The 14,572-nt window shown below is 42.5% G+C and overlaps 2 protein-coding genes across 13 annotated transcripts in view; one reads left to right on the top strand and one right to left on the bottom strand.

Moving 5' to 3' along the window:
• PPP1R12A (protein phosphatase 1 regulatory subunit 12A) overlaps window positions 1-6,991 on the top strand; it is a 118,698-nt gene extending 111,707 nt beyond the window's left edge. For 5 of the 12 annotated variants that reach the window (XM_069857935.1, XM_069857868.1, XM_069857954.1 and 2 more), the window contains 2 exons: window positions 111-270; window positions 4,843-6,991. In XM_069857935.1, coding sequence (XP_069714036.1) covers window positions 111-245 — 135 coding nt within the window. In that variant the 3' untranslated portion in view covers window positions 246-270; window positions 4,843-6,991. Of the gene's footprint in view, window positions 1-110; window positions 271-4,842 lie in introns of those variants that run through there. The other 7 variants (XM_069857908.1, XM_069857890.1, XM_069857877.1 and 4 more) reach the window with 2 other exon arrangements.
• The window catches only part of RPS16 (ribosomal protein S16), a 383,184-nt gene that overhangs the window by 189,016 nt on the left and 179,596 nt on the right, over window positions 1-14,572 (bottom strand). The window lies entirely within an intron of this gene.

Genomic DNA, 14,572 nt, shown 5'->3' with positions numbered 1-14,572 from the left:
GACTGTCTCCTCCAAGTTTTATTTCTATTCTGCGCATCTCTAGTTCTTTTAAACATAATACACGTGGGGTTTTTTTCTCATTTTCACTCCTATTTCTTTGATTTCTGCAGAACCTGCAACAAATAAAGCAGATTCAGTCTTTGAGACACATAAATGAGCGACTGGTGACTGAGAATAGGGCCTTGACCCGAGTGATTGCCAAGCTGTCAGGGTCCTATAGGCAACTGCGCTCTGTGGACTTGTAATCTGCCCTCTCCTTTGTGTAGCCAGGCAGGTGTTGACATTCAGTTTGTGCTTGGGTAGAATTTTATTATTAACACTTGTGTGTCAGAAACTGACTTACTGCTGCTCGGTTATGGAAGTATGGCTAAAGCATGATGTCCGGTGTACCAACTACAGGTGTCACAGATGTGTTGGTGTGGTGTGGATTGTCCTTACTAGCACTGAAGCTTGTCCTGCCTTACTGGAAGATAAATTGGCCACTATCCAGAAGACCTTTGACATGTTAAAACCTTGGCAACAATTGAAAGGATTTGACTTGGCACTAGGATACACTGAAGTCACTCCCTTGTTTTGACATTTGAGTAAATGCTGAAATAGATAGATCTGCCTCTAGTTTTCTAATAAATTGAAATTAAGAATTGAGCTTTGTTTCTGCAGTATGATTGAAATGCATAGAACTGATGCAACTCTAGTCTTACCTAAAGAATGTGAGAAGTGGTTTCAGTACTGTGCATTCCTGAATAGTTGCATTAGCAACTTGCTTTCTTACATTTGTGTGTTTTAGTTTTTAGAGGGGACCAATGTCTTTCCTTTCAAAAATGTATCAGAGTTTCAAGTTGATTAGTATTTTCACATATTAACTTCTTGTGTGGTTCTGGCCAATCCTTATTTTTATGTAGACAGCTTAAAATATCTGGGTTTAGCACTGAGTTAAGGTTTTTTATTTATCTTGCTATATATGTAGGTATTCCAGTTGTAGAGCCGAATCTTATCATGCAAGGACTGTGCAAACACAGATAGAAGAAAAAACCTGCCCAGTATGTCAGACTGGTTCTTTCTTACTAGGTCATCTGGTTTGGTCCCCTTCTGTTAGAAGTATGAACTGGTTTGAGTTTTGTCTTGGAAAAATACACCAGTTTTGTTGGTTTTAGTGTTATTGCAGGGCTGTTGCAGAAACCCAGTGAAGATTCAAGACTTGTACAAAGAAGAAAATTTGGTTTCATTCCACACCAAATTTTATGCCTTTCTTCTTTCTCTTATATAGCATCTGCATAGGGTGGAAGTTTCAGTGAGCTGTTAAGATCTGTAGGTGAGAGAAAAAAATTCCTTCTGCAGAGTGACTTTTGCTAATCTGCTTCCCCTTGCCTACCCCCTTTCCACTTAGAAGCAAGGCAGTAAGTGTACATTTTTTCATTCTGTTCACAGAATCCAGTCTTGGGTTTTCCCCAGTAAGAGGTATGAAATAAAGAGAGGGTTTATCCTTTGGCTTTGTGTGTTCCTGGAGCTGGTCTAACAATAGGATGTGGATAGAAAGGTTGTTCCTGGTCCAGGCCCTGCATTCCTCAGTGTTAACCCTTGCCGAGTTAACCCTTGATGAGTCAAGTCATCTCACCGACCTGGCTGAAAACAAATCCCCTTATTCACTATATTACTCGATCCATCTCACCCCAGTGTTATTGAGTGACTAAACTAACATGCAGAAAGCAGCAGGAGCGTACTGCTGCATGTGAATGGAGAGCTGTCACTTTAGGGCAGCCCATCATAAACGAGCTTCAGCTAACAATGTGGATTTTCGACACAGCTGAGCTAATCTAATGACTGCTGTCCATAGCCACGGGTCCATACCATCTTTTTTTGCTAGCACTGGCATTCTTTTAAGCATGGTAAGCCAGTTCAGGGTATTAAGCCACAGAAAACTATTCAGTATTCCTGTTTGCAGGGGCGGGGGTTCAACTGCAGATCACTGTGGAGCTTGCGGAGCTAGGCTAGCAAAAGAAGAGCAACACAGAAGGGAGGCTTGACATCATGGTGATAGTTCAACCATGACCCTGTGCCTCATTAATCTGAACATGTACCTTAACAGTTCATGAGCTTTTGTAATCTTATATTGCAAAGCTGTTCTGTCTGTAAAAACTGTTAAGTCCTCCAGCAAACACAGACATTATTATTACTGTACAGATCTGAGTTGGCTCCACATATGTCAGGTGATAATGAATAATTATTTGTTCAGCTACAGCACTGCAAAATTACTAGCTAGTCCTGTAATACAGATAGGCAGAATAGTGCATTTGTAATCTTATTCAGAATCTCATCATAGGAATATACTTTGCTGTTTTAGTGAGAAGCAAATTGAAATTGAAAGCATTAAGTACAGTATGTAACAGTAATTTAACTGAATTTACTGCAGGTTTATTTTCCTGCATCTGCCCATTAAAGGTGTCTGGCGTCACCTCATGAGAAGTTTGAGTACCATAGGATTGCACTGCTCCAAGAAAATCATATACGTGTCTTTGACTCAGTTTAAAGTGTATGGGGATTAGTATAGATGAGAAACATAAACATTTTAGGTTACTTCAATTTAGCTGTCCTGATCAATCTCTTACTCATAACTGTTTTTATCTCCTATCAGTCTTCCCCTATTCTTCATCAGACTCACAACAAAAGAGAAAATACTTTCTTAATACCTAGTCTGCTTATTAGTTTAATCAGGATTAAAATCCATCTACAAAGGTTTGCAGACTTATAATGATACTGGATTATGTTAAATCTGCAAATTTGAACAGCTGCTTTTTTGTTAACATAGTTCACTGGAAAATATACCCCTCTCTGGGTCTACCTGAGCGTAATTAAGCATTATTGGCTGCAGGTCCCTAGACAATGAGTGGAAATAGGACTGTGCTGTTCCCAGAGTTACTTTGTGGTTTCATTGGAAGGCATACACAACGACACTTGCTGAGATACACAGTTATCGAGAACCACATCAAACTCCCTTGCTTCCTTGTGCATGGCTAGGTGAAGGCTGTTGTGGTTTCCCCCAGCATCTTTCACATGAAGTGTGTAACAGCACAAAGAGGAGGAAGGAAAGGTGTTAGTTGCTTTGTTTGGAGACACTTGTCATGGAACAACCCTGCATGTGTCGCCGTATCATGGGTGGTTGCACAGATGCAGGGCACACACACCTGTTATCTGGATGTGATCCTTAGTACATGTATCTTGGACAACAGAGTTGTTTCTAACAGCTTAGAAAACTTAACACAGATTTACCTGAAAACTGCCAAATTATTACTTGCATTGCCTGATTTGAAACACCTTGATGTGTTTTTTGAAAGCAGTTGGCATTTTACAATGCTTTCTGTTCAGAGCACAGCTCTCAGTTTGAATATAATGGAAGGTTCCTTCTGACTCTGTGAAGAGCTCCGTTTAGGTGGTTTGCCCTCAGATCCACCGTGGAGAAGAGCTAGAATCCAGGTCAGCAGGATGAGTTTCATTTACTGTATCTCTGGAAGCCACCTTTTTTCCTCTTATGATCTCCTATTGTCTTCATTTCACATACTCTGCTATGGGCAGGTAAATAAACTAGAGATCCTGTAACCTCAGTCATATTCAGTTCACCATCGTGTTTCACTCTGAGAGCGTCTGCTGTTTGGTAAACTGAGTATGGATAGGAATCCTTTGGAGGAAGTGGGTAAACGAAGCTTCTAGTGGAATGCTCAATTAATTAACCCTGCATTTTTTAAATTCTCAGTTCTTTTTGTTCCATCCTGATTTTCTGAATATAATGGCGCTGAAATTGTAATTTCACTTGAAAAAAAATGAAAACAAAGCTAGTGGCAAGGACATTTCATCATGAAAAATTATGTAGCATGTGTTACACAGATCACCACCTGGACTTAGACCTCTTGCATGCACTTGCATCTGAGGTTACTGAATAACCGCTCTGCAGAAACAGGCTGTTACCTCCTGTGTAAACCTGCTGCGAGAAACCATACACGTAATTTAGCCATGAGTGTTGTAGGTGGTTTGTTATCAGTGTGTGAATGTAGATATGGAGAACTGCTGAGATTAATTCTGGTTTCTCTGTCAAGATATATCCTCTCAGTACAAACCCCTGTGCACTGACTTGTCTGCCTCTCCTGTCTGATCCTGTCCAACTCTCACCTCACTTGGCTTCTGCCTTCCAGCCTTCGTGCTTGTGTGTCACCCATGTCCTGTGGCAACCTTAACTTGCCATCTTCTAACAGTATGCCTGACTGAGTATGCAGCCTGATGTTTCGGTGATCTCTTTCAGTGATCTGATCTTGTGTGAACCAAGCTATTCAGGGATATGATCTCCAGTTACAGGATGTGTAAGCTTGGAAGTGGCTGGAAGGTTAATGCTCTGAGCTAACAAGCTGAATCAGACTATCTGGATCAGGGTGAAATCATCCAAAAGCACAGTGGTAGATGTGCTTAGCCACAGCATGTTTTCTTGAAACCGTGCAAGTGCGGAACAGACAAGCTCTTTAAATTGTCAGTGATTAACATTTTTTTGGTTTGCACTGTATTTTGAAGCATTTAATTACTTTCCTCACACTACTGTAAACACCTTTGATAGAGGCTTGTCGTCTGCACTACTGAGATACAGCGCACCTAATCCAAGCAAATGAAAACTCCTAATCTGTAACTCTTAACTGTGTCATGCTAAAAGGTGAGATTTTTCTCAATTGCTGATATGAAGGGCAAGAACTACCAAGGTGCTTAAGCTGAATATGGATTTTTATCCCCAGTGCTCGTCTAATCTTGCTGCTTTTTTACTTGAGTGTATAATAGCAAATAACCATCGTGTTTTATTTTTCATAGATGCTACCAGACCTGAAGGCAGACAACCAGAGGCTAAAAGATGAAAATGGGGCCTTGATCAGAGTTATAAGCAAACTTTCCAAATAAAGGGTTTCTACAGCAGCGAATAATGGTATTGCACATCATTAGTAACTCCAGTGGACCATAATATGGCAGTCACTGGAAGTGTGGGAAGATCCCTTGGAGACTGTCATTTTCAGATATCCTGCCAAATGCCCTCTTACCTGTGTGTTTTTTTGTATCAAGATCATTGTTTCTGTTAAAATGCAGCTGCTGAGAAGATAAAATGACTGAGAAATCTTGTTTACAGCTACAGCATAATAAGGAAAGTGTTCAAGGCCAGATACGCCTCAGATATTTAACCAGTAAGCCTTAGTTGTACATAAACACTTTTACATCATCAAAAGCTTTCAGCTCTCACAAGACAGTTACTCAAAAATGTTTTTGTTGTGCCACAATTCCCAGGTTTTTTGTATACTCAGTTTTTCTTTAAATCTTAAGTTTGGATTTTTTTTTTCCCTTCTAATTATTCATGTACCAGATTTTCTTGTACAGTGTTTTCACAGCTTTACCATTTGCAGAGACCACACACCCTTTTAAATTACATATTTGTGTAGCTACCTAGAGTTGTATTGTCCAGCCACCTGGAACAGAGATGTTTGGTGGAACATTTGCTTTCACTGTTTGTGCAATATGCATTTATTTCCTATACAAAATGCTTTAAAAGTCAGTTGAAACTAGAAATATTTTGAGAGTCCTGTTTTCTGCCTTTATTGGTCACTTTAAAAAAAAAAAAAAAGGAGTTTGTAGTGAAAGATGTTAGATCCTGTAATCGTCACATTCATTTGAGCAGGTACTGAGTGATGCTGTATATATAAATGTGTACTGGTTTGATTTTTCAGACCACCACGTGGCATGCTTGAATATATTTCCCTATTGCAAATGTCTGTTAATGCAAATTAGGCTACTCCAGAATAGTGTGTTTAACAAAGTTCATTAATTTTTATGGTATAAAGAATTTAGGCATTGTACATTGTATGGAGCCCTATCTTTACAAAAGGTCTAAACTATATAAAATACTTTTATTATCTTTTCCTCCCATTTTTTTTTTCATTTGATAGTGTTCACCATAATAAAAAATTGCATAAATATAACTGCTTCACTACATTTCACATACCTGTATTTATCTTGAGTGCTGTCCAAAACTGTTGTGCTAGCCAAAGTAATGTACTAAATCATTTGAAAAACATAACCCATTACACTCACATTAATATTTATATGCACTGTTGTTGCCATGTGAGAAGGCATCCAATTTGATAACACCATCATGTCAGACCATTTTATACATTTCAGAGGCCTTTAAAAACAAAAAAATTACTTAAGTGAAGATGGCTTTTGTTAGCAACAGCTTTTATATTTTCACTAAACCATTCAAAATACGACATCCTATTGGCACATAAGTTTATTGCCTAAAACCACTGAACAGATCAGCCATTAAAACAAATTGTACATTGTAAAGCTGGTAGTAGCTATTGTATTATTGATTATATTGTATACTATATTAAATGTGAATTTGTACCCCTTCATTTAAAAAGGTCATTGTGTTCTATTGCCTACTTCGGGGGCGGGGGTAGTTTTACGGGGGTGGGATAAGTTTTGGTAAGGAAGACATGATGTCCTCTCTCTGTTGATTGGTTTTTTGAAGATGTAAGGTTATGCTCTTACTACCAAGCTCAGGATTCTTGATTTTAAAGGTACACAGATAGTTTGAGATATCTTATTGTAATTGATCTGTATGAGAGGTGGGTCTGAACCATAGGGATTTCCATTGTCTGACGCTAACGTAAAATAAAGAATTGAATGGCTGCAACGTATTGAGTTCTGTTACAAGACAGTTAGACATAGTCTGGATTATATTTGGTAAAGTTTGGGTGCCTGTGAATGATTAAATACGTGTTTCTAATATTTTAGTGTTTTATATTTAGGTTATTTATTCTTTATATCTAAAAAATGAATGGCTACTGTGCTATATTGATTTTATTGGTAGTACCGAGCAGACCTTGTATCTGCATGAAACTAGTTGCAAAACCCACTATTTTGGAAAAAAAAAATGTATTTTGACATATACAAATAAAATGAATACAAACTATTTTAAATGTGTGAAAGTTTTACTGAGAAGACAATGAAATTTGTTATGAATTTAAACCATGTTATAAGTTTGCTATTTAAATTCTTTGGTGGGCATTTTTCATTCATTGCGTTACTTGGATGCAAAGTTCAAGTACATTGCAAAGATTGTAATCAAATTGTGATTATTTGCACATCATTGTACATGCACATCTGTAAATGCAACAGTAAAAATGCCATATTTATGCAATCTGTAACAACTTGGACAAATGTTTATATATTTTACATAAACCTATCTGTGTGCAGAATCTGAGAACCATTTTTTACGTGATAATCACCGAATTTCACAAAGCAATTGCTAAACTTGGGTTACCGTCATATTGTACTGATCGTGTTGCAGATCAAACGCATTCCCAGAAAACCCAGGTATTACATAGAGAAAATAGATAGGGGAGATATATTCCATTGTTCAGGAGACAGTTTGCATACAGTTATTGCTGGTTGCCGACTCTGGCAAGCTTCTTTGAGCAACTAATGGCTTAAATGATAATGCCAAGCAGCAACTTAGTCTTTCAAGGAACTTGTCCCAGTGCAGAAAAGGATCTTTATGTCTCGGAGTTAATATTAAGTGTACATGGAGGGATGGAAGTAGCTGGTGCTGGAGAGCCAGGAGGCAAAGGGCACGCCCAGAAGCAGCCCCAGCCCTGAAGGAATCCATGGCCCAGAGAGGAGAAGTCGCTGCAGGTGGGAAAGCAGCCTGGGCAGCGGGAGGGTGAGAGTAGTGTGGCAATGCAAGGACTGCCTGACTTCATGGTTTCAAACAACAGCAGTTACCTAGAAGACAAGACTTAGGAGCTGGAAGTTCCTATTTCCCTCCCCTTCTTCCTCACCATGAACAATTCCTCTGAACCTCCCTGGTTCCTACTGCAGACCGCTTTCAAACTTCTGCTGTTCTCTTGCCAGATTCCACAAAGAACAGTTACAATTCATGCTCTGTAGGTTGCTGCATTCGTTTGCTCAGCAGCAAGCACAAGACATGAGTCTCAGTCATTCTCTCCTTTAGAACTTTGTTCCATGCTAGACTTCGGTTTGTGCTCAAATGGACATTAAACCAATGGGTATTTATCTCACCTGTTCCATATTCCTGGCCACTTCTAGGAGTGAATGCGTTGCCATAGGACAAGTCTTCTCTCATTTCTTTTTTACAAAGAGCAAGAATTAATTTAGAAGAGAAAAACAGCACATGCTTGGGGTGCTTTAGGAGATGTGCATCACAGGAGAAATTTTAATTACTTCCTTAGCATTTATCATAAAGAACCAGGCTTCGTGTGTAGCCCCTACCCCTGCTAGCTTACTTAACCATGAGGTTATAGCCAGGAGTAGGACAGTAGATGGGAAATCTACACAAAGAAAAGCAAGTAGTGGAGAGGACGTATGCTGTAATGCCAGCATTGGAAAGGCAACATCAGAGCAGAAAATGAACAGTTTACATGGAGGAAGACAGGGGACACATCAGAATAAAATTGGCCAGAAGTCAGAGTTCAGGGCCTCATTGCATCCATACTCCTGAACAGAGGAAACATTGCCCAAAGCTACCTGCAGCAGGATTTTTGCCTTGCTGCTGACTTGTACTGCTCAGAGGAGGTAGTAATTTCTTTTTAAATAAAGTGATTATGGAAATAATCACTACAGTGGCTCATACTCGATCTGCGTGATCCTGGAAGTAGTTTAACTCTCCAAAGCTGGCACTATACAGTTCTATGGGTGTCGAGGTTTTTACCCACCCATGTAGCACACCATCTCCTCAGGACATGAACACACACCCTTCTGTCTCTTCTGTTGCTCGTGATCTCGTGGCAGAACCATCCAAGGAGGTGGCCAGGTCTGCCACACTGCGATGCGGTGCAGCCGCAGCCCTGGTAGCTGCAGCTGCACCTCTCCAGCGATTGCCCAGACCCTCCAGGGGGGGCAAGGGCTGCCAAGGGCTCTTGGCAGCTATGGCCTCAAGCCTGTCCAGCATGGAAAGTGTAGGCAGCCCCACTTCTAGTTACACTGAAAGTCACTTTTCCCCTTTTAGTGGTAGTTTCAGCTTCTCTTAACGTGATGCAGTGTGTTCTGATGCTTTTCATTGTGCAACTGAGAGGTTAATATGTTTTATAGATGATATTTAATTTCCAGCTACAATCTGAAGGACTGTAACAGCAAAACACCATGTAAATTCACTACATCGTAATGTACAGTCTAAAAACAATGATTCCACAGCCATACAAACACTACATAGTGGAGCCTATTTTTAAAAGAGGGTGGAGAAACAATCATAACTCCATTGTGGAGGGTTATTTTCCCACCTGCTTTAAATCTTAGAATAGTTTTGTTGCGGCGCTGTTTGTCACCTGTGTGAAATTACAGGGTTTCTTCCCCAGGCAGGAATAGCCACGTTGTCTGGAGGGGGACAGAACTACTTGCTTATGTTTTTCAGAAGTTGTGGTTCATGGTTATGTACACAATGTTACCATTTAGCTGTGGTGATTCAGCTTCCTCCAGTTCTTAGGTCAAAGCCACTAATAACAAGGGTAAAATATGCTGGTGAGTGGAGATACTTGGTTTACATTCGTTTTGATTGCAAGAGCAGCTGTTGGGGTTTGTTAGAGAGTGGAATAGCAAGTAGCATAGTGCTCTGCCCCAGCATCAGTTTTAAAGTCAGACTGGAACAGTCCTGAAGGTGGCTGCATCTTCCTGCGATGAAGACAGAATTAAAAAATAAAAAGTGCCAAACCCCAAACCGCCAGTGAATTGCTCACAATTTAAAGGGAGAGCTGCTGCCACACTGATGAAGTCATCGGCTATTCTTGCTTGTGTCAGCACCTCCCCATTTTGTATTGCAGATTAGATAGGAGAAGTATGTAGCCTTTAGAGAAAGGAGGAACTGTTCGGCTTTTCCTCTAAAAACATCACCTGTTGGATGTCTAATGTTTCTGATCTGGCCCAGGGATAATTACAGCCGGGACAAAAGCCCCACATTCCAACTGTAATTATTTCGCCCTTCTTACTCAGGTTCTACATGTCTTATTTTGCAAACCTGTTAAAGCTTAGCTGAAATAGTTAGCCAAAACAGCACATTTCATCTTCCAGTGTGGTCTTTTTCCCTTTGTCTTATTTGCCGGATTAAAAAACGTGGGGGTTGGTGAGTGAGAAGAACCGATGTATTTATTCAGTACTGTCTTTCTACGCTTTTACCTGTTGCACTGCAGAGTCCTTTGAGCAGAAGCTCACTGATCCGAATTCCTCTTTTTAGCAAACCAGTGCAGGGGGAAGCTGCCGTGGCTCTCCCTGTCCCGTGTCCTTGTCCACCTGCACCACCTCCCATGGGACCCTCAGCACGGCGGCTGCTGCGCCTCCGCTTGCCCTCTCAGCTTCCCCCTAAAGAAAACAAAACCAGCCCTGTCGCTCCCGTTTAGTTCTCTGCCTTATGCGCCCCTGGTTTAATATGTCTCTATGTCAAAAAAAGGAGAGGCCTCTGAGGGAGTTGCTGCATTGCAGCTAAAAGAAAGCTCCTGCTCTTGGTGAGCAGTTACCCAGACCTGCACCCCAAGTCTTCCAAAGCGAAAAGCCTGACCTCGTTACGTCAGCTGGCACCAAATACACATTACACACAATTTACACAAAATACACATGTCGACACAGCGTAGTCACTGCCCAGAGAGAAGATTTAATGACAAACTTTGTTTACAAGTCCACATTTACATCAACTGCCGATCCCGTGGGCACAGTTCTCCAAGCAGTATCCGATCACTTCTGTTTTCAGCTGGATGAAAAGCAGAGAATGACACCAAGTTCTTCCCTCCCACTCAATCCACCTTCAGCCTTATATTGATTGCCTGCTAGCTTGTCCCCAGCTCCCCCGGTAGAAAACGCCAGCGCTGTGGGACAGTGCGGCTTCTGTGACCCCTACGTAGGCCCGTGCACGGAAAAAAAAAGGGAGCAAATCTATTTAAAACGATGAGGGTGCGGGGGGAGGCGCGGTCACTGCCGCTTTAGGGCCCCGAGTGCCACCGGCGGCCGCGGTTGGTGCGCGGGCGGCGCAGCCGGGAGGTGGCACCAGCGGCTCCTCCTGCTCCGGCCCGGCCGGCTCGGACCCGCTCGCTGTTCGCCTGGGAAGGCGACGCGGTGGCGACAGCCTCCCCTCCACCTTGCCCCCCGCAGACATTGTGTAGGAGAGGCGCAAACTGGAGAGCGGCTGGAGAGCGGCAGATGCAGCACGGCAGAGAAGAGCGACCGCAAATGAGTCCAGGCACAAGGGATGCACTGAGTTCATAGAATCACCGGGTCGGAAAAGACCCACAGGATCATCGAGTCCAACCATTCCTATCAAACACTAAACCATGTCCCTGAGTGCCCCGTCTACCCATCTTTTAAACACCTCCAGAGGTGGTGACTCAACCACCTCCCTGGGCAGCCTCAGCCAGTGCGCAATGACCCTTTCTGTGGAAAATGTCTTTCTGATATCCAGCCTGAACCTCGCCTTGCGGAGCTTGAGGCCATTCCCTCTTGTCCTGTCCCCTGCCACTTGGGAGAAGAGGCCAGCACCCTCCTCTCTACACACTCTTTTCATGTAGTTGTAGAGAGCAATGAGGTCTCCCCTCAGCCTCCTCTTCTCCAGGCTAAACAACCCCAGCTCTCTCAGCCGCTCCTCATAAGGTGTGTTCTGAAGCCCCTTCACCAGCTTTGTTGCTCTTCTCTGGACTCGCTCCAGAGCCTCAACATCCTTCTTGTGGTGAGGGGCCCAGAACTGAACATAGGATTTGAGGAGCGGTCTCACCAGTGCCGAGTACAGAGGGAGGATAACCTCCCTGGACCTGCTGGTCACGCCGTTTCTGATACAAGCCAAGATGCCATTGGCCTTCTTGGCCACCTGGGCACACTGCTGGCTCATGTTCACTCACTGTCAACCAACACCCCCAGGTCCTTCTCCTCCAGGCAGACTTCTCCTAGTCTGTAGCTGCACAGGGTTGTTGTGCCCCAAGTGCAGGACCCAGCATTCAGCCTGTTCAGACCCCTTTGCAGAGCCTCCCTACCCTCCAGCAGATCAACACTTCCACCCAGCTTAGTGTCATCTGCAAACTTGCTAAGGGTGCACTCGATGCCTTTATCCAGGCCATTGATAAAGACATTAAACAGGGCTGGGCCCAGCACTGAGCCCTGTGGGACACCACTTGAGTTAGTCTGAACGTGGCAAGGACTGCTTTTAAATATCTTATACAGCCCCCGGTTTGGCTGGGGAGCTGAAATCCATCCCACAGGGAGGGAGAGGCAGCAATACAAGAAGGACTGGCCAGTGGGTCTGGGGGAATGCATCCATTGCTGAGCGTAGATGGGGGATACGCTGCACAGCAAGCACCCCCTTACAGTGTGAAGACTAGGAGTACACACTTAACCAAGCACCACAGGACAGCTCTGCTACAGCAAAAAAAAAAAATTCCTCCGTATCAAAAGTTGTCAAGCCAGCAGTTGCACTTAGCTGAAATGCCAAAACACTAGTTAACTCCTTCTTGCTCAGCCTTCTTTCAATACAATCACTATAAAGCGTGTTGCTTTGCTTTATAATGAGAGCATTCAGTACACTACAAGGTCCTTAGAGTTCTCTCCTTGCCCCCGTTCACTGCCTTGTAAGCACATGGAGGATGCCATGGGCACTTACATCCTTCTCGCCTCCTGAAGCTTTTCCCCTCAGCTCTACATGGATCGAATTCTGCCTCTGTTTCCAAGCCACCATATATAATTCTTTTCTGGGCAAGGATGTGTAAACGTGTTCCCTGTGATAGCCACAATAACCAAAAGACTCCCGAATTCACTTTGTTTGGGACCTTGAGCAGTCTGAACTTCCCCGTGTCTGGGGAGTGGCACTCAGAATTGCTACACGCAGACACTGAATGCAAAAACTCCCTTCATATTTCAGTAACAAGTTGCTACAAGCTTACCGACATGCCACATCTGCTCCAGCGAACAGGCTCTCCCCAGTCTTCTGCTTATCTCAGCTGCTTCTCAGTTGTTCCTGCATGCCACCGAGATCACAAAGACCCTCTTTGCACGTTCACTTTCTAGCATTTTTCATTCAACCTTTCTGTACCTCATTCTGCCTCTTTAGTCTGTGTCCCATCCTTCCACTTGCTTCTTGTATCATCTACTTATTCGCCGCTTCTCTCCTGTTTTACTTCCCCTTCAGACCCAATCACGGGTCACTTTTCCTGAGCCAATTGCTCCATAGTTTTATCTTCTGTTGACTTCTCTACTGTCCACAATTCCTTTCTCCACAACTCCAGCAGCCTCGATTCTTTGCACGTTCTCCTTCCACCTCTGTCACTTACCTCCCTCCCCCTTTCATCGCACCACCTTATCCCAAGCTCCTCCGAAGCACACATCCCTAATGGTTTCAAAGACTCCATTAATCTTTTCCTGACCACTGAATCTTTTTTTTTCACTGATCTTTATTTAGTAGAAACGTCTCTACCCAGCCAGTTAGTTCCCTCCTGTTTCTCTCTGAGCCAAGGAAGTGGTTTTACCATAAACTAAGCCCACTTTACAAGTCATCTGTTCCCACTTTATCCAGTTATTCCCCCTCCTCAGGAATTAGCACTACTTTTCATGTTGTTCCTTCTTTTCTCCTCCATGCCTCTAAACAGTTTTAGAGTGAAAGCAGTGAAAGAGCTTACATTTCTTTCTTTGTTTTCAACCCATCGAGGTGTTTGCATGCAAACAGCCATTCACTGTTCCTTCAACTGTTTCCTTTCATCCCTTTTTGGGTGTCCAACAATAAAACAAACACCTAATGGGATGCCTGTTACATCCTAATGTTCAGTATGGGAATAAATACTATAAACTGAGCATTGGCTGTGGATTTGCTGGTGGGTAGGACAAAGTATTCCATTCGTCCTCTTTCAAATAACTTTTAAACTTGAAACTTCTTATTATTGTGCATTTAAAACTTGACATCTTGAATACCTTGGCAGTTTTTCACCTTGAAACAGCATATAATATATATTATGAGCAAACCACAAAATTCAGCATTGTCCTCATTTGGTTACATAAAACATTACAAGACAGGCTAATAGGTTTTGTTCCGATTGTTCACACAAAAATTAAGTCCCAAGCTGTTACTCTACATGTTTGTAGCGTGGCTGAAATATCACTTCAACAAGTTTCATAATATATCAACATAATTTTAACAACAGAAAGTGTTTTATTTGTTATGTTCTTTAAGTTATTCCCTTTGTAGTCTGTTTGTTCTCACACACACTGACTCCGAACTCTTCCAAGAGCTTCCCCCTCCTCTGCTTAAACTCACTGATATGTCAGAGCCATTGATTGATTGCTGTTTGTGTTTGTTTTGGACACTTCCAGATGATTACTACTAATTACCAGTACTAAATTCCTGAAATATCTGCCTGATTCCTTTTACAGGGCCACTTCGTTACGGGCTGTCATATGAAACACAGTAGGGCCCTAGAAATACTGTGGTGCAGGAGAAACATAATCGCCAAATGAACGGATTGCTCAAACAAAGCATTGTAAAAAGCCATCACACTAAATTCTGCATGCATCACCT

The sequence above is a fragment of the Phaenicophaeus curvirostris genome, chromosome 1 (assembly GCF_032191515.1).
Source record: "Phaenicophaeus curvirostris isolate KB17595 chromosome 1, BPBGC_Pcur_1.0, whole genome shotgun sequence".
In the NCBI taxonomy this organism is placed as follows: domain Eukaryota; kingdom Metazoa; phylum Chordata; class Aves; order Cuculiformes; family Cuculidae; genus Phaenicophaeus; species Phaenicophaeus curvirostris.
The sequence above is the reverse complement of the archived record's forward strand: the minus strand, read 5'-3'. Positions and strand labels throughout refer to the sequence as shown.